Below are 19,428 nucleotides of genomic sequence, written 5' to 3' on the forward strand. Positions count from 1 at the left end.
ATCCTCTTTCTCTTAGAAAACGAAAAAAGAATCATAATTATTTGTTTTTACTAATATTCTCTGATTTATCTATCTTATCAACAGAACATATGAATCCTTCTATCTACTAACTCATTTATCCTTCAAGTTCCATATTGAATTTACTGATACGGGGTTCATGGAATAGCACACTCTTAAACCAAATGGTCTTCTACAAAAACACAAAAAAAAAAATGAACAAACTCCCTTAGTTTTAGTTCTCGCTCATTTTTGTGAAAAGACTTTTGGTGTTTGTCATGTGAAATTGAATGAACACGTACGTTCCCCCAGTCCAGCATAACGGTCATGCATGCCCGACACAACCAGGGATATAATAATTAGAGTTAACAATATCCCAGCGGATCTAATCATGCAATCCAATGTGGAGGGAGTAGCTAGGGAAGATTTACCCAAATGAAGGCGCCGTTAAATTAATATCGCCCATGTGGATATGGGCGATGATTTTCAATTCTTTTCGTTAATGAGGGAATCGGAACAAAATGTTAGATTTGCACAGCTCCATTGTGTTGGTCATGCGTCAATGCTCATGACCTATCCACGCATCTCCATCGCAAGAGCAGAGCGAAAATCATAGGAAATTGGTGAATGTTAACAAATTGGTGGAAAATTCATCTCCGCCGACCATGGCTATAACTATAATCCCGATCCCGCCACCTTCTACTGCCTCCAGTATCACGGTCACGGTGGGAACCTGGCCCCTGCCTAGACCATTCAGGCCTCTTATTCAACCTACTATCACCTTTTGATTCCTCACCATAACTCCACCTAGAGGAAGACTCAGGAGGTCTCTCAGAACTGTCATGGGACCTCCAAGTCTCTGACTCATTGTTGATGAACCCATTCTGTTCAGCCCTTCCGCCAGAAAAGGGCAAAGATCTGCTGGGATAATCATCGTAGCTGTTTTGGTTGGGATAATACTGTTGGCTTGCCAAAGGAACTTCAAAAACACCATTTCGTCTTTCAGTCGGATGATTTGGTGTCAGATCCCGCCTCACAATTGCTGTCGGACCAGGTGCTGGCCATGTTGGAGTTGTGCGTGAGAAAATTAGCTGATCATTGGGGGTGGATTGTGATCTATGCGCATTGAGAGGAACCATTGGCAATGTGGGATTCATTGAATTGGTTGAAGGAATGTGTCTGAATGGCTCCTGTCGAGGTAGTGATGACATGAATGTTGTATTGGTTACTGAGTAATCGTTACTGGACATATCGGAGTCGAGAAGTGTAGCAGGTTGTGATGAATGGGCAATGGATTGAAATTGCCTCTGGGATGGGCTGGGAGCTGTAGCCCTGGATGCAAGCAAACTAGCGGATGGACCATTTTGAGTTGCCAAATTGTTTGCCACCGCAGCAACTTTTGGCAGCGACAAGATGGCTGCTGGCGCCTGAGCAGGCTGTGCTAAACTAGAGGCCTGAGACTGGGTGAGCACTGGTGCGGCAGCAACAAATAGATGATGTTGGAGGACGACATCTGTCTGCATGGCATTAGCTGGCACAGCCCTGTTGACTGAAAAATGAGGCTGCAAGACTGGTGTTCTTGTAAAGGTTGGAAAGTCTGACCTCCAACCACTCTGCAAATGAACCAAACAAGATTATGGCATAACAAAAGAAAAGGAAATCTGATCCAGCCAAATGAATTGCAATTCCAACAGTACAGGAGCAGTAGGCTCACTCTTTCAGCTTCGGATGGAGGAGTTGGAGAAGGAAGGGACGTTGGCAATTCTGTCTTCTGGGATTGTGTTTGATAAGAGTTAGTCTGTTTTTGGCGTTCCAACTCATTAAGTATACCGTTCAATCCAACACCATTTCGTTTAAGCATATCCAGCAGTGCCACCATCTCCTCACTAGTCAAGTTCTTTCCTTGAGTTGATGTTAAAGCAAAGACAAGGTCCGGATTCTTCAGTAGCACGGCAAGTAATTCAAGATCAGGCTCTGGAGTCCCATCACTGTTTGATGGTGCTGAGGAGATTTCAGGAGGTACAGCACCACCACCACCACCAGGGAATTCCTCGAGTACATTATTTGGAGAGGGAGAAGAAGAGCCTTCTTCAACATCAGCATCTGGTGGCTGTTCCAGTGGGATTTCTGGTGTCAAACTGTCATCAAAATCCATTTCAACGTCCCAAGGTTCCTTCGGATTGAGTGGGATGTCTTGGAAGCATGAATAGAAAGTTTCGTTCTCTCGCCGATTTCTCTGGGTTTGGACATCAATCTCCTTACTGCTCTCTCCAACTCCCACTCTCCATGAAGAACTTATGCATGTCTCTGCACCTAGAAACATGACATGCCAGGAAAATAAAAATATTAGAAGCGGAAATCTTGCAATTGAACTACATGCCACCTAAATCAATCAAATAAAGCTCGGCAAGTTACAGCATATGTATCAGAACAAAAATGGCAAGACAGAATTTTGCAATGCAATGTTGAACTTTACAATTAAGAAAAAATCAACGGATTCAGAGAGGACCAAAATTGAAGAATCATTTTCATTTTACTCCAACAACGCAATGCCAATAGCTACATGGCTTGAACTCTTTAAGGCACATCATTAAATATCACTAAAGATGTCTTATACTGCAAAAAGACAAGAATACACAGCATATTTGTTAAATTGTAAGAACACCAAACGGTGGCAAAACTTTTGAGAATGACAAATTGCATCTCCATTGGCATAGGGGGCATCTAGTGGATATATGCACGTCTCAAGATCTCAATGAATCATGTAGAAGGGTGTCCAACATATTTCTCAAATAGTAGAAAATTCTGATTGATTATGATTACACATAAGCCGTCAAGAATTAGACCACTGTAGAATATGCATGGGTTTTAACTTAATGCTTGCAGACCTATTGGAAAAAGATATCTGCAAAGAATTTGATTCCTTTCTTAAGATTAATTAAAAGAACTTTCCTTATATTCTATTAGGCGTAAAAGATTAGCGCCCAATGGAAAAAGAAAAAAAACAGTTGATATCGTTAGGACAATTACCAATTGTTAGAATGCAACATTTTGGCTCTCGGATCCAACAATAAAATAATACACTCTTAGTAATTGAATCGTCGTCATATGTGCTCCACATGATAGAGGGTAGCATCCCAGTTAAAATAGCAACAACTGGAATAGTTTCTAGGTGTTTTCTTAGAGAAAGAGAGAAAGAAAAATATTCATCACACCTTCATTTTGATTCTTACATGATTATAGATCGATAACAAGATGCCAACATCTCAGCGTTAACCAAAAACCAAATGTCACCATCTCAGGATTAACCAAAAACACCAGCATCATATTTGTTCTTGATGGCCATTGTCAAAATGTTAAGAAAAAAATGGAACCACAGTATACTAGCCAACCATATCAGAATTCAATAATGATTTGGACAGACTCAATTGTAAAGTTTGATTTGTGTCCCAATTGGCTTTACTAATTCAACCACATCAGCATTTGTAATCAGAAAGGAATGTGAAAAAATTAGATTCGTAACCCAGATACCTTGTGGAATCTTCCATTGAATTAGCTTGCATCTCAATATTCCCAAACAGTCTTCAATTGTAGTTGAATTAGTGTGTGAAATAGATGTTTCAGGTTCATTGAGAGGGCTGGTTGAGGAAATTGATGGTATACTGGATTCTTCTTTTTTCACTAGCTCATCTTGAGATGTTTTTTGTGTGGATATTATATCAGTGGCCAGAGAAGATTCCTTTGTATAGTCAATCTTCTGAGACTGGCTTCCGCAACTCAATGGATCGGTTTTTCCATATTTATGTTGCATAAACATTGCACGCATCTTTGCTTTTTGTATATCATCAGCTGACATTGGACGACTATGGTTTGTAGATGCAGTTCTTACAGTATGTGCAATTCTGCCAGAAGCTTTATGATCTAGCTGTTCAACTAGTAAAATCTTTCTACGTTGTTTGGATTCTGCCAATTGCTAAGGAAACAACCATATTCAAATTGCAAACAAAAATTCAAATAAGACATACAACAACCAACAATCAATAGTATGAGTTACTGCTGTCAGAAGAGCTAATTCATAATCTGATTTATTAATGATCAATATGGTTTGTCGAATTATCAGTCAACAAAGTCAGCAAAGTCAAACCCTACATCTGATAAATTCCCGTATTGTGCCAGCATTTGTAAATAGCAATGTGCTGACATAGTTTAGGTAGTACTTTTCAAGGTAAGGTCTATCTCAGCTGGAACAGGCTATAGCCAACCGTGACAAGAAGATACTCTTTAAGTGACTCAAATCTCATTAATGAGGAAGATGAAATACTATTAAAAAACAGGAGAGGTGGAAGATGAAAAAATACAATTGGTGTAGCAGTGGCAACGAAAATGTGTAACACCAAAGTCAAAGAAATCAAAATATATGCATATTCTATACCTATGTCTATTACATTGCTTCAGTCCAAGTCCAATTCTCATGATTAACCACAATATATTTTATAATATATGAATAAATAAATTCCAATAAAAGATGTCTTCAGCTCATAATTTATTTTAGACCTCAGAAAATCATATACTTGATCTAACAAGAATCAATGCACACGTTCAATGCGCTACAATTATATTGGCATTAGTAAGATGCAATCATTAGTCAAGATATTGAATTTTTATAAATTGATGCTTTAACATTTTGATCCGATTTACTTTTAGATTGCTCTAAGCTTATAATTGAAGTTTACAAGTTGAGTGAAACAAGATCAGAATATTAAATCTCATTTGAGTCTATCACAACCGGCTTTCAAGTGTACTAAAGCATGTTGAACAACAACATAGCACAAATATTGAAATTCTCCAATTCTGATTGAAACAAAGAAATGTAGCATGTGGAGGATGGAGTTATCTGGACGAAATTGAATCACTTTGTTTTTCTTAATGAATTTAAGGTGGTAAGATATTGTAATGTTTACTTTGAGTTTGATCCTGTGAGGTGGAGAGCGGATTTACAGTACAAATAACTCTTGGATAACACGCTCATTTGTATTCATGCAAAAGAAAAAAAATGTCGCATGTAAAAACCTCAATTTCGTCCATGTTTACTGGTATTGAGAATGTTAACAATATCAAACATCTAAACCATCCTACAGAAGAGGAGACAATCCCAATTCTATATAACCCGTGGAGCTTCTAAATGTTTAACATGCCACTCCACAGGTTCCTGGCAGAAATACTTTTCCAATAGTCTAGTAACTTCAACTAATTGAAATGCTTCAATGCACTGAAAAAGTAGCACGGATTTGAATCCTGTATGTTACCAGGCAAGATTAAACATACAATATATCTCAGGACAGACACAAGGCAAAGAACTACATGACTTTTTTTGCTTGTGCCGACCAATATAGGAACAATAGGAGCAATGCAAGACTCAATACAATATGAGGTGCTTGCAACGATCAATATTAAGTTTGATACAGAACATACAAGCATAATAGTACCTAACATAAACACATGACAGAAGTAGCGAAGTTTGAAGTAAACTAATTTGGAAAGAGACTATTTAATTGTCTAAAAAATAATTACATTTCAAGAATTATGACCAATAATATAAACATAATCTCATATTTAAATTTCAAATTATGATGGCTTCAAAGTTGCAACTTCAGAATGAGAAATGTTGTGTATTTAGCTAGTATTATCATTCATTTATAATCTGTATACAACAACAACAAGATTTGTTTTTCGTTACCATTCATTTGAGACTTTTATGAGAAGAAGTCAAGATAGGTTGGAAAGCATCATAAATTTTCAAAAGATGACAATTTGAGAGGGTGAACAAGAGCATCTAACCATTATAACCTTAACGTAGATTATATTTTATGAAATTTAAAAAGCATAGTTGATTGAAGAATTAAGAAAATTTGCCAATTGTAAATTGTAAATTTATGAAAAATCATAGGTTGGCAAGGTATGACCAGTGGGATAGTATTACTGTATTGCTAGAATGAAGAATATATAGCCAATTTGAACAAAGTTCATGTGAAGCATAAATATTGGTTAGCAGTTTGCAACTTTAAATCCAAAACATTTTTTCACAAAATGCTAACATCTGAAAACAAAAATAAGAATTTATTTGATAAGCTTTGATGCTACACAATTTTTCAATTTTCTATAAAAAACTTGTATTTACATAACTTCTCATATTAACTCAGAAGAGTGTTGCGGTATTGATAAAAAAATCAATCTTATTAAAACAAACAAAATATTGCGGTATCCAACAAGATGATTGAAAACACTCACAAGTCACAACTTCACTATGGTTTTATGGCAAGTCCCAAGCAACAGGTTAAATTTCATTTAGTCATCTTTTGAATAAAATAACCAATATATCTGCTAAATCTGCTTAGCAGCATGCAGAATCTGATCAGAGAAAATTTTTAATTCCATGTTCAAAAACCCAAAAGTATTAAAGGTAAGCTCCATAAAAATGGTTCAAAGAATTTCACTTGGTAAGAAATAAAATCTGAAGGAAAGTGAATTTCAGCTTGAGGTTAAGGATACTGGATGAGACACTCCGGTCCTGTTTCTTGCTTGAGTCAGAAGAGGAAGCAGGAAGCAGCTTTAGCATTTTGTTATGCTCTCTTGTTCTACATTGGATGAAAACAGCAGTATTATTCAGTCCTCTACAAGTTAATCTAATAAACTGTTTGCATTAAGCTAATCATAAGAACTTCAAATGCACAATGTAAAAATCAACTACACAAAAGTACCTGTGTATTTCATTATCTCCAGCAAGTGCGAGAATATCCACCTAGCATTGAGAAGCAAATGATCAAGTTTGCATTTTCACAAACAAAGCTTGTATGGTCTTTTATATAAAATTACTCACAGGATTGTCAAGGTTGGACTGCAAGAACTCATCTTCAAGACATCCACCCATCCTGAAAAAAAAAACAGTCAGATACAAACAGGTACATCAAAACGACAGAAATGCATCCCATGCATGACCTCCTCCCATTAGTCCACATGCAACATTGCAATACATGCAGTTTAAATGAAACTCAGATAACTAAATGAAAAAAAAAAAAATAACCACAATGAAACGGAATTAACTGATACGATACTAGAAAGGAAAGGGTACCTTTTTTTATGAACTATCTCTTTCAGTGATAACTTGGAGGAACTAATAGGAGGTATCTTCAAAGCCTGGCTCTTTATGAACACTTTACTCCATCTTGATAGAAGGAACCTTGCTCTGTTTGATATGTCTGATCTTCAAATCAGATAAGTCAGATGGAATACATAGTAGTAGGATCATAACTGCAATAAATAAAAGTCTACAGAAGCCAAATTTAGCCATGCACAGAAACAGATAGAATCAAGCCAAAACGAGAATACTTGATTTTGACATATTTTAAAGTGGTATTTAAAATGATCAGGAAGGAAGGATATGGCCATGAGATATAGCCACAAAATAGTCTCACTATCAGTCTTTTGCATTGATTAAGAAAAGTGGAAGCATAACATAAAAGGAATGAGTCTATCGTGTGTGAGAGAGAGGGTTATATCTCGATCTGACTGCCAGAAAAAAAAACAATTAAAAGGAAATCTTTATTACATGAATCATAAGCTTGTTGAAAGTGAAGAAAATGATTCCTATATTCCTAGTAGGGCATTCATCCCATTTGCCTTCATGGAAAGCTCTGGAGGTGATATTTCTAATGACAATAAGTGATAAAACTATTATTATTTTGTCTCTTTTCAACTGTTGAGCTGGATATACATATTGCCAAAGAAAATTTTAATTTAAGCCAAAATCTAAGGAAAATAGTAGCCAAAACAACAGCAAAAATCAGCAATTGTCAAAACTCATACATCCACCACATACACACCTGAGGTCCTATAAAAGCGCAATCTGTTAACAGCAGGTACTATGGCAGACATGTGTAATGGTAAAGCTTTGTGTAGTGGTAGATGATAGAGAACCTGAAGAAAAAATTTGCTCAAATCAGCAACTTAAATTTTAGCAGTTTGACCAAATAAATTAATTAGAACCTTCAAAATGACATGAAGCACAGTAGTTTGCTCTTCAACAGCTGCTTCACTCAACCATGCTGCCAATATGGGAACCCCGCCATTATTTGAGAACCTAATTAGATATAGAAGGCATAAGACCAGTGTGAATAAATAACATGCAGTAGAACTGCAAGCTCAAAATATCTTACCAATTTAAAATTGCAGTGTTGTTAATACGGAGAATCCACTCCATTAATTTCACCTGCCCAGAAAAAGTCTGTTCCTTCTTCATCATATTGAATATTTTATCTAAAAACTCCTTATCATCAGAATCAACGCCAGGAGCAGTTTCCTCAGGCAATACGGATGGATGGCCTGCCTCAACTTTCACAGGCTCATTTGGATTCACTGTCACCTGTTGATCAGTTTTAAGAGTAGCAAGAATGCAAGTGTTCTCAGGAGCCTGTTTAAGCTCCCCGATTGTCGTACCAACTGCAGTGTTTTCTAACTGCACTTCACTGACAGAAGAAGAATGGTCCAAACTAGAAGAACATTCTTCTTTGGACACCTTAGATGCCTCTAGTTTAGCTGATTGATCACATGATAAGCGAACAAGCTTTCTCACTCTAGAGCGCTGACCAGCAAAAAATTCTCTGACCTGTAACACAAATTTCATAGATATAACATGGTGTATTTTAATTTCCAATCATCACATGGTTGTTCAGCAGCTGATTAAAATACAAAGCAAGGACAAGTCCTGAAGAACATGTCAAAAAACTTCCCAATAATTAAACAACTTAAATGAAAGTATAAACTATAGATAATGTATAAGATGGATCAGGACATAGAAGCAGCTATGAAGGACATCATCCTACATATGGTAATAACCAATGTTGGGTCAACTCGGTCACCAAGCCAAAGAGAAATACAAGCAGAAGGAAAATAACATAGAGTACCATTAAATAATAAAAGTGGTTATGTTTAGATTAACTAGTTAGAAAAGAATCAAAGTAAAAGTGACTTAAAACTAAACGTTTCTAGCTCTCTTCATTATGCATCTAAGAGGATAGAAGAGTCCAAATGTGAAAGAACATATTAAAAATGAAAAGAATCCTTGGATTTGATCAGCAAATGTTTAGGAAAAAATAAACAGATACAAAATCTATGATTATTTGAATTCCCAAAGCATTTCACCTCTCTGCCGTGCCCATCTTCAACTTCAGTATCTAGCAATACACCATAAGCCTCTTAAAAAGGATTCATGTGACTGTTGCACGATGCAGTTATCAATCATCCTAGTTATGTTAAACATCACATCAAGCTTGGTTATCCAAAGGATGTCTCTATGCATCTTTTGGCTATCTAATACAGCTTAACATTATAGGAGTATTTGTTTAGAGCAGTTCCGATCAAACACACTAGCTGGGTTATAAATCATATCAGACATGCATATCCAAGGATGTGTCAGTGATTTTTTCGTGGCAAATTAATACATCTCAATTTTGTGAGGCATTTGTGTAGTGGAGTCCTGCATTAGAATTCAAAGACCTCAAAGTTAATCAGAGTCAACAGTGCTGCCCCATCCACTTAGGCATTTGGGTAGTGTTATATAATGATCTACTCTTAGATTAAGAAAAAGGGTCATGAAGCAGCTATAAAAGAGTGTATGGGGTGTTACTTCATTAAACAAACTCAACATAAATCCAGTAGATCCAGAATTTTGCACATAATTCTTTTTAAAAATATATTGTTCTTACAGTAAGTCTTTGTTTGGAGATTTTCACAGTAGGTTGAGTCCTATATGCAAATCGAATCACAACTGTTTGTTACTAGAAATGTTTCGAGCTAGCATGTTATACTTAAATCCAAATAATTGGGTTTAGTCAAGAAGAAAGAGAAGGCAATAGAATTTCAAATTCAAAATAGTTAAAACGACTTACCTGTGAAACAGTGACCTTACAGAGAGCACTAATTTCACGAGTTTCTTTTTTCCCAATTGTATCTTTAATGGAAAAAACTGATTGCATATACTTTAGTGCTTTAGGGTTCAACAAATCTCTTGGTCGTTTTCCTGTATCAGATTGTTGAACCTTGAATTTAGAGAATCAAATTGATAGTCCATATCAAATCAGATATTCAGTAAAAACATATTGTAGAAACCCAAGGCATACAAAATAAGCATGCATGTGTAAATAAGAGTAGTTAAAGGTCAGCCCGGTGCACGAAGCTCCCGCCATGCGGAGTCCCGGGGAAGGATCCTTTGTACGTAGCCTTACCTGCTTTTTGCAAGAGGTTGTTTCCACGATTCGAACCCGTGACCTTTTAGTCACATGGCAACAACTTTACCGTTGCGCCAAGGCTCCCCTTCAAATAAGAGTAGTTAACTTGATGTAAATTAAAAAAGGAAATAGAAACTTCACAGGGACAAGGTGTCGATAAGAAAGTTTTATAAAAGTTTTATGATTCAATAAGAAAGTTTATGAGTATCTCATGACAGAAGAAGCTAATCATCAGCACAACAAAAAAATAAACAAATATCAATGTATTTGTAATCAACAATTGTGATGATTCCTCTGCTATTTAGTATTTATGATTAATAATGCTCTTCTCGGTCAACAAGAAAACAAAGATAAAGGGATATGGAAATTCTAAAAAATCTACCTAACCTCCCAAGCAAACTAGCGAAGGCATGATTTAAACTCAACATTGTCTAATTGAAGTCATAATGTGAATCATTTTAATTCTTTTTGAATTATGGAACCTCTGGCTCGTGAATAGTAAGGTTTGGACAAGACAATATAAAATGTTTTTAAAAAAATCTTGCATTATTTTAATCATTTTTCTATCCTATATTATATAAAATTTCATATCTTATTTACTCCCATTCTCAACTTTGTGTCATGATGGGGAATGACTTGGTCTTCTTCTCCGTCATTATTCACCATTGGGGGTCAATTCCATCTTGGGTGTGGCAATTTACTTCGAATTGGATTGTCATGATTATTTAAATTCAAATTCATATGTAATGCGTATCAACTACATGAATCATTAAATCATAATGTATCAAAAGATACAAATCATGAATTGTGCAATTCTAAGAACTATGCCTACACCCTATCTGACAATTATTTAAAATTCTAAAATATTGTAAGATCACATCTTGCTACATATTAACAACAATGGTAAAAAATATTGCATGTTGGACCCTTATTTGTGGTTGGAGATACACTTGAGTCTTATGTTTTGCATAAAAGCAGGTTTATTTCTCTGTTGACATAATAGAAAGTGATAGAAACTTGAATTGATGCATGTGCCTTGTATTTACCATCAGCACATTATCAATTAAATCAGCATTTCATTCGATTTACTCCCAGAAGAAATCCACTAGATGCCAATTTTAATATTTGGTTAATGAGAGTCTGAACGAGTTAACTCTCATCAAAATGATAATGAAAATAAAATCTCTTTTAGTATGTAATTGCATAATAAAACAAAACTATGAGACCAGAACAAGAAAAATAATTCAAAATGGGAGAGAACACTTGCCAATTCTTATTGATAAAGCACCAGCAGCCTGCGGGTAAATAAAAATGCATTGTCAGTTGATCCGCATATAGATTGAACAGGAATAAACAAATATTTGTGCATATAGTGTACAAAATCATAATACTTCTGTAATAAGTTCTTCACAAGAATATCTACACTTGTCCGCATATAAATTAAACAGTGATCCGCATATAAATTCACAAGAATAAACAACTTTACCGTTGATCCGCATATAAATTCAAGTAATGTGTAATCTACACTTTCTTTATGATCCAATTATCATAATACTTCTGTAATATAAAACATAATTTCCATTTTTCACTCACATCTTGGAGGATCATTAAACAGTGACTTGCCAAAACATTGGAAGAAGAACCAGAAGTCACCTAAGGAACTCGCCTATAATCAAATTATGCTCCAATAAAATATAAAAGTTAATAAAATAAATTTGAAAAACATTCTTTGTGCACCAACGGTTTGCTTGCATTCTTTTTTCTTATAGAGTATAACGGGGCTTCTAACAAAGACCAATTAACATTACAGAACCAATATTTTGAGGGAACAGGGAGAACGAGGAGATTATATAATTGCCTACTACAACAATTAGCCATGACCTGTATCATACACTAAAATACCAGTGATGAAAATCCCAATTAACAAAATCAAACTTTGTTTTGGTTTATTCAGTTTGAAGAATCTGATACTAAATAAAAATCAGAAAATCATGTAAAACCATCCACCAACGCCTCAATTTCAATGAACCACGCATACCATTTCTTGAGCGAGGGGATTCACACCGGTGAGCTTGCATTGGGTGACGACGAGCTTCTGCAGCTGGTCGATCTGGCTGTGGAAGAGCTCCTTCTGGGACTCCAAAAGCCGTAGAAACGATTCCATAGAGTCTCCCACATCCGATTCTACAAGGGCACCCGCCGGCTCCACCGCGACGAGAGCCATATCCGATCCAATCGCTATGGGCTTTCGGGATGCTGCGCATTAGAGATCCAAAGTGTGAGGATGTAGAACTCCAGAGAGATGCGGAAATGGTTGTTTCCTTCGATCGAATTTGTGGTGGAGGCGATTGAATCTAGGGTTAGGGTTTCAACGACGGAGGGAAGGAAGGAGGAGGAGAAAGTGTGACGGAGCCGGCGATATAAAAGAGAAATAATGATCAACAAAGGTAGATGAACCTACATATATGGATTCGGATTGATGAGCTGTTCGTGATCCGAATCCGAAAATTCAAGATCCGAAGTATACCATTAATCAGAATCCAGTAACATTACAATATTCATTCTCGCGTTTATACATTTTTATTAATTGATAAAAATTAAAATTAAAATATATACTGATATTAATTGATGCCTCATTTTAAAAAAAAATAATAACAACTAGTTTTACATAGATAAAAAAAAAGATAATATTGAACATTCAGTTCACTAAAGATAAAAAATACATGTGTGCAAATAATACGTTACTGTTAAAATTTGTAGAATTATATTTTGATAAAATAGGATTTTTAAAATATATTTTTTTTTTCATTCAGTTCACTGTACGTTATTAATTATTCAGTAGATAGATTGCGCAAAGCAAACAATTATACAAATAGTTAATAGATAGATATAATATAATATTTAATCGTATTTGATTTTGAAATAAAAAGGATGGCGCGTTGGATAGGTCGTTTCGATGTTGACCTCAAGGAAACTTTAGACGAGGGGACTTGGAGCTTCTAGTAAACCTGTGTATCAAGGAAAAAGGACTAGAGGTAAAAAAAATCAATGACGGACCATGGAGAGGCCTTCCAACGTAGGTACTCCAACGTTCAAGTAAGACAAGCAATGGTAAAGAAATTGAAGAATAGTAATGATGAATAATGAACTACAATAGTGAAGCCTAACATACCTATGCATGTAGATAGAAACCCCCTTATATAGTGTTATTTTTTCTCTACACGAATTTTGATACATTACTAAAATAGAACGGACCATTATGACACTCTGACACGTTTTCTAGAATAGGTCCGTAATTCTTGTACTTTGCAATGTAGAAGCTTTTGGTGTACAACTTGTATTGGGAATATTCCTCTGATTCTCTGACAACGGTTACACAAAATACCAAAAAAGAATGTTGAATTAGTGAGCCATTAACGCGCTATGATGATAGGTCGTCTAAGTCTCTTCCATCGTCCGATCGGACCTTGCTTTCGGAGGGAGTTGGCTCGACTAAAGGATATAGACCACCATGAGGACTCGACCTTTTCGAGAACTCGACTCGGTCTTTTCGAGGACTCGACTCGGCCTCTTCAAGGACTTGACTCAGCCTCTTCAAGGGCTCTGCTCGGCCTCTCTAAGGACTCAAAGTTCAGTCAAATGGGGGGGCTCAGGATCCGATTGGTCAAAGGTCTAATTGACTAAATCGTTCGGTCAAGTCATGCGACTGTGTGCTCTAAATCGAACTAAAACGACTCGACTCGGGATTTCCTCTAGCCATGAGGACTCGATCTCCGATCGGACCAAAAGTCCAATCTGCTAGACTACTTGGCCGAGCCGTGTAACCATGTTGGTCCTAGGTGTTATCTCCTCTTTGACTTTGACCTCTACATCAGTCAGTTTTCTGACCCCAACTTTGAGAGCTCTATCTTATTCATTGTTTCACAAGCCTCCCTTTAAAGTCTAGTCGAAAGAGGTTGTAAATTTGACTGACTAGACACTTATGTCATTTTGTGTTTCTCATTTCTTGATTGGACGTTCGATCATTGACCATTTACCTGATTAAGGCTGACACCATTCTCCCACCACCATCCTTACTCTTCGAGAACATGGTACATCATTCACCATTAATGCTTGGTGTGGCCAGCACATCTTTTGACTCTAATGATGATTACTACCTTCTATCTGTAATAAATGTGGGGCGTACTTTTTTACCATATGGCGTACGCCTACGAATAGAATATCGAGAATGGCAGACTACTATGGAGATTCGATGTGACCTCCGGCGGTTCAAATTCAACGGTTATGATCTTCTCTCCTAGCCCTCTCTCTAGATCGAACGGTTTTAAAATAGCCTCTCTAGTGTTTTTTTAGGATTTCGAACATTCCCTTCAATCCGTAGTCACTTTTTATTCTTCTTCACAATTTCCTCTTCCTCCTCAACCGTTCTTGTTGTGACCTGCGATTGCTTAGAGTTTCCGCTTTCTCTTCATTATAAGTCTCTTTTTCCCACCTCATCTGCTCCTTTTTCATTCGCAATGGCCTCCAGTTCATCTGCACTCATTTCTGATCTCTGGTACACTTTCGCAGCTTTAGACTTCAACGAAGGAGAGGTGGATTAGATTCGCCTCACCTACAAGCTTTCCACCGACCACCACATAGTCATACATTTAAATCACTATCTCCCTAACCTTCCCCTAGGACCAACTCTTAGTCTATTTTCATTTTACCTTACACCCCTTATTCTCTGTTGATCCGGTGGTAAAAGCCCGGGACCCCCTAACGAGGGGTCCACGCCACGTGGAAGTCAAAGGGTCAGGTGGTCCGTCGAAGAAGGGTGAGCCGACCGGACTCATGAGAAAAGGGCAAGCCGATCGGTCTGCCAGTAAACATCTGATGGTAAAAGGCGCCCCGACTGGGATCGGGGTTCCGACGCTCAATGAAACAGTAAATAATGGCCGAGCGGAAGGACTGAGAGAATGCAAGACGTAACAGGTGCGCCGCCCGGCCGGCGCAGGGAATTAGGGCCGTCCGGACGGCGCTCTTCGTCTAGTCGGCCGGACGGACGTCCTGGCCGGCGGTAGGTAAATAGGGACAGGAAGATCTGCTGACAGCCGTCAAGTCGTATGGCTAGGCCATACTCCTAGTCTGACAACGGGGTGTCCTGTTGTCCCATCGAAGGCGCGATGGGACTGTTGCAGTATGGCGTCAGGTAAGCTTTCTGACAAACCCATACCGAGGTATGGCCAGTGGACACATACGCGCTTCGGGGGGCATGTAGAGGCTCTTTCACTGCTCTATATAAAGAGCCGCAGACTTCGCCGGAGGTACGCGTGAAAACATCTCTGGAGCCACTCTTTTCCACTGTTTGCTTGCCTGACTTGAGCGTCGGAGGGTCGCCGCCGGGAACCCCTTCCCGGCCCGACTTCTGTGCAGGTTTGCCGGAGCTTCGGAGGCCTACGTCATCGATTAGGAGCGCGCCACGTGCCCAGCGTCCTTTGGTTCGGCGATTCGGACAGGATCAATTTGGCGCCGTCTGTGGGAACGCTCCTGCATCTGAACGGAAGCAATGGATGAAGCTGGACGACCACACATGGTGATGCTCTCCGTGGGGAAACCCGACGCTCTGATAGAGGCAAGAGTAGCTAGGCTCGGGGAGCAACAGGAGCAGATGGCTCAAGTAAAAGGATAACGCAGCAGACAGCCTCCACCTCTGGGGGGGCCGAGCGGCCATAGAGGACCGACCGGGAAGTTTCACGATCCTCTTGGCCTTGATAAATTTCGACGAGTACATTGTATCCACCTCACTCCACGGGTATTCGGGAGTTGAGAAATTGTGTTAGATCTTATGCTGATCGGCAGGTTAGTTTTTCAGATATAGTTTCTGTCGGGCATAGAATTCATCGTAATTTCCCGAAAGAAGGCCCGTGTCGTTCGGCTAGGCGTATATCATCGGAGCCAAGCGCTCGATAACGAAGGCCCCGAGCCGTCCGCCCGGAGGCATAGTTATCCGAGCCAAAGGCTCGACAATGAAGGCCCCGAGCCGTTCGGCCGGAGGTATAGTATACGAGCCAAGCGCTCGATAACGAAGGCCCCGAGCCGTTCGGCCGGAGTTATAGTATACGAGCCAAGCGCTCGATAACGAAGGCCCCGAGCCGTCGGGCCGGAGGCATAGTATCCGAGCCAAAGGCTCGATAATGAAGGCCCTGAGCCGTTCGGCCGGAGCTATAGTATACGAGCCAAGCGCTCGATAATGAAGGCCCCGAGCCGTTTGGCCAGAGGTATAGTATACGAGCCAAGCGCTCGATGCCGAAGGCCCCGAGTCGTTCGGCCGGAGGTATAATATTCGAGCCAAACGCTTGACGAGGAAGACCCCGCGCCGTTCGGCCAGGAGTACAGTATCTGAGCCCAGCGCTCGACAAAGAAGACCCCGAGCCGTTCGGCCGGGAGTATGTTATCCGAGCCAAGCGCTCGGCAAAGAAGACCCTGAGCCGTTCGGCCGGGAGTATGTTATCCGAGCCAAGCGCTCGACGAAGAAGACCCCGAGCCGTTCGGCCGGGAGTACGTTATTCGAGCTGGGTGAAAGGTGCACTAAAGGTAAATTTATATACATTTCGGTCGCATATGTCCTTGTAATGCAGGAAGCAAAGTTGTAAAGATGGCAAATATCTTCGCCGACCGGCTGTGTTAAAAGTAGCCTTAAAGACCGTCGAGCTCCGACGTTAAATATCGAGAGACGAGCCGGCGTCTATAAACGTCCGAGCGGAAGACCGTCGAGCTCCGACGTTAAATATCGAGAGACGAGACGGCGTCTATAAACGTCCGAGCGGAAGACCGTCGAGCTCCGACGTTAAATATCGAGAGACGAGCCGGCGTATATAAATAGAGCTGTCAGACGGGCCAACCCGTGGCAGGGCGGGTCGGCCCGTGGCGGGCTAACTATTTGGCGGGACGGGGCGGGCCAACCCGCCAACTTGGTGGGTTGGGAAATTTCCAACCCAACCCATTCTAAGGCGGGTTGCAGGTTTGGCGGGCCAACCCGCGGGCCCATAAAAATTTTTTAAAAAAATTAAAAAATATTTCATATCTTCAATATTTTACTTCGAAAAAGTTTTCTACAATTAAATGTATACATAAACATGTATTTTAAATATAAATGAATACAAACAAGTACTTATGTTGGATGAAAAGTACTATTTTTATTTCAAAATTATAACAAATAAAGATAATAAATTGACCTAAAACTTATCTTACATGTGTTTTTCAACCCGCGGGCCAACCCAAGCCCGAGCGGGCCGACCCACACGGGTCGCGGGCCTAGGCGGGTTGGCCCGCGGCGGACTTGGGTTGATAAAATTCCAACCCAACCCGCTTAAATTGTTTGGCGGGGCGGGCCAACCCGACGGGCCCAACTCAAATTGACGGCTCTATATATAAACGTCCGAGCGGAAGACCGTCGAGCTCCGACGTTAAATATCGAGAGACGAGCCGACGTCTATAAACGTCCAAGCGGAAGGCCGTCGAGCTCCGACGTTAAATATCGAGAGACGAGCCGGCGTCTATAAACGTCCGAGCGGAAGACCGTCGAGCTCCGACGTTAAATATCGAGAGACGAGCCGGCGTCTATAAACGTCCGAGCGGAAGGCCGTCGAGCTCCGACGTTAAATATCGAGAGACGAGCCGACGTCTATAAACGTCCGAGCGGAAGACCGTCGAGCTCCGACGTTAAATATCCGAGACGAGCGGCGTCTATAAACGCCCGAGCGGAAGGCCGTCGAGCTCCAACGTTAAATATAGAGACGAGGCGGTGTCTATAAACGTCCGAAGCGGAAGACCGCCGAGCTCCGGCGTTAAATATCGAGAGACGAGCCGCGTCTATACGTCCGAGCGGAAGACCGCCGAGCTCCGACGTTAAATATCGAGAGCGGCCGACGTCTATAAACGTCCGAGCGGAAGATCGTCGAGCTCCGACGTTAAATATCGAGAGACGAGCCTGCGTCTATAAACGTCCGAGCGGAAGGCCGTCGAGCTCCGACGTTAAATATCGAGAGACGAGTCGGCGTCTATAAACGTCCGAGCGGAAGACCGTCGAGCTCCGACGTTAAATATCGAGAGACGAGCCAGCGTCTATAAACGTCCGAGCGGAAGGCCGTCAAGCTCCGACGTTAAATATCGAGAGACGAGCTGACGTCTATAAACGTTCGAGCGAAAGACCGTCGAGCTCCGACGTTAAATATCGAGAGACGAGCCGCCGTCTATAAACGTCCGAGCGGAAGGCCGTCGAGCTCCGACGTTAAATATCGAGAGACGAGCCGACGTTTATAAACGTCCGAGCGGAAGACCGTCGAGCTTCGACGTTAAATATCGAGAGACGAGCCGGCGTTTATAAACGTCCGAGCGGAAGACCGTCTTTAAGGCTACTTTTAACACAGCCGGTCGGCGAAGATATTTGCCATCTTTACAACTTTGCTTCCTGCATTACAAGGACATAGGCGACCGAAATGTATATAAATTTACCTTTAGCGCACCTTTCACCCAGCTCGAATAACGTACTCCCGGCCGAACGGCTCGGGGTCTTCTTCGTCGAGCGCTTGGCTCGGATAACATACTCCCGGCCGAACGGCTCGGGGTCTTCTTTGCCGAGTGCTTGGCTCGGATAACATACTCCCGGCCGAACGGCTCGGGGTCTTCTTTATCGAGCGCTGGGCTCAGATACTGTACTCCTGGCCGAACAGCGCGGGGTCTTCCTCATCAAGCGTTTGGCTCGAATATTATACCTCCGGCCGAACGACTCGGGGCCTTCGGCATCGAGCGCTTGGCTCGTATACTATACCTCCGGCCGAACGGCCCGGGGCCTTCATTATCGAGCGCTTGGCTCGTATACTATAGCTCCGGCCGAACGGCTCAGGGCCTTCATTATCGAGCCTTTGGCTCGGATACTATGCCTCCGGCCCGACGGCTCGGGGCCTTCGTTATCGAGCGCTTGGCTCGTATACTATAACTCCGGCCGAACGGCTCGGGGCCTTCGTTATCGAGCGCTTGGCTCGTATACTATACCTCCGGCCGAACGGCTCGGGGCCTTCATTGTCGAGCCTTTGGCTCGGATAACTATGCCTCCGGGCGGACGGCTCGGGGCCTTCGTTATCGATCGCTTGGCTCCGATGATATA

At 40.7% G+C, this 19,428-nt stretch overlaps 1 protein-coding gene across 1 annotated transcript; it reads right to left on the bottom strand.

Moving 5' to 3' along the window:
- Nucleotides 1-444: 444 nt before the first annotated feature.
- On the bottom strand, nt 445-12,711 carry LOC122025210 (homeobox protein LUMINIDEPENDENS). The gene is made up of 13 exons (XM_042583981.1): nt 12,319-12,711; nt 11,548-11,575; nt 9,942-10,072; nt 8,211-8,659; nt 8,041-8,134; nt 7,878-7,971; nt 7,127-7,253; nt 6,875-6,926; nt 6,756-6,796; nt 6,547-6,632; nt 3,529-3,960; nt 1,712-2,310; nt 445-1,610 (listed from the first exon to the last, which is right to left on the bottom strand). Exons 1-13 carry the CDS (start codon nt 12,502-12,504, stop codon nt 648-650), a joined length of 3,282 nt encoding a protein of 1,093 aa, XP_042439915.1. The 5' UTR covers nt 12,505-12,711; the 3' UTR covers nt 445-647.
- Nucleotides 12,712-19,428: the final 6,717 nt, after the last annotated feature.

Source organism: Zingiber officinale, chromosome 9B, assembly GCF_018446385.1.
Source record: "Zingiber officinale cultivar Zhangliang chromosome 9B, Zo_v1.1, whole genome shotgun sequence".
NCBI classification, from domain to species: Eukaryota; Viridiplantae; Streptophyta; class Magnoliopsida; order Zingiberales; family Zingiberaceae; genus Zingiber; species Zingiber officinale.

What these genes read in the sequence shown, in the direction of transcription:
- LOC122025210 (XM_042583981.1), bottom strand. Translation starts at nt 12,504, where the DNA reads ATGGCTCTCGTCGCGGTGGAGCCGGCGGGTGCCCTTGTAGAATCGGAT. An exon ending in AACACTGCAATTTTAAATTG is followed by an intron (nt 8,135 to 8,210) that starts GTAAGATATTTT and finishes ATATCTAATTAG; the next exon opens with GTTCTCAAATAATGGCGGGG. An exon ending in GGAGATAATGAAATACACAG is followed by an intron (nt 6,633 to 6,755) that starts GTACTTTTGTGT and finishes CATCCAATGTAG; the next exon opens with AACAAGAGAGCATAACAAAA.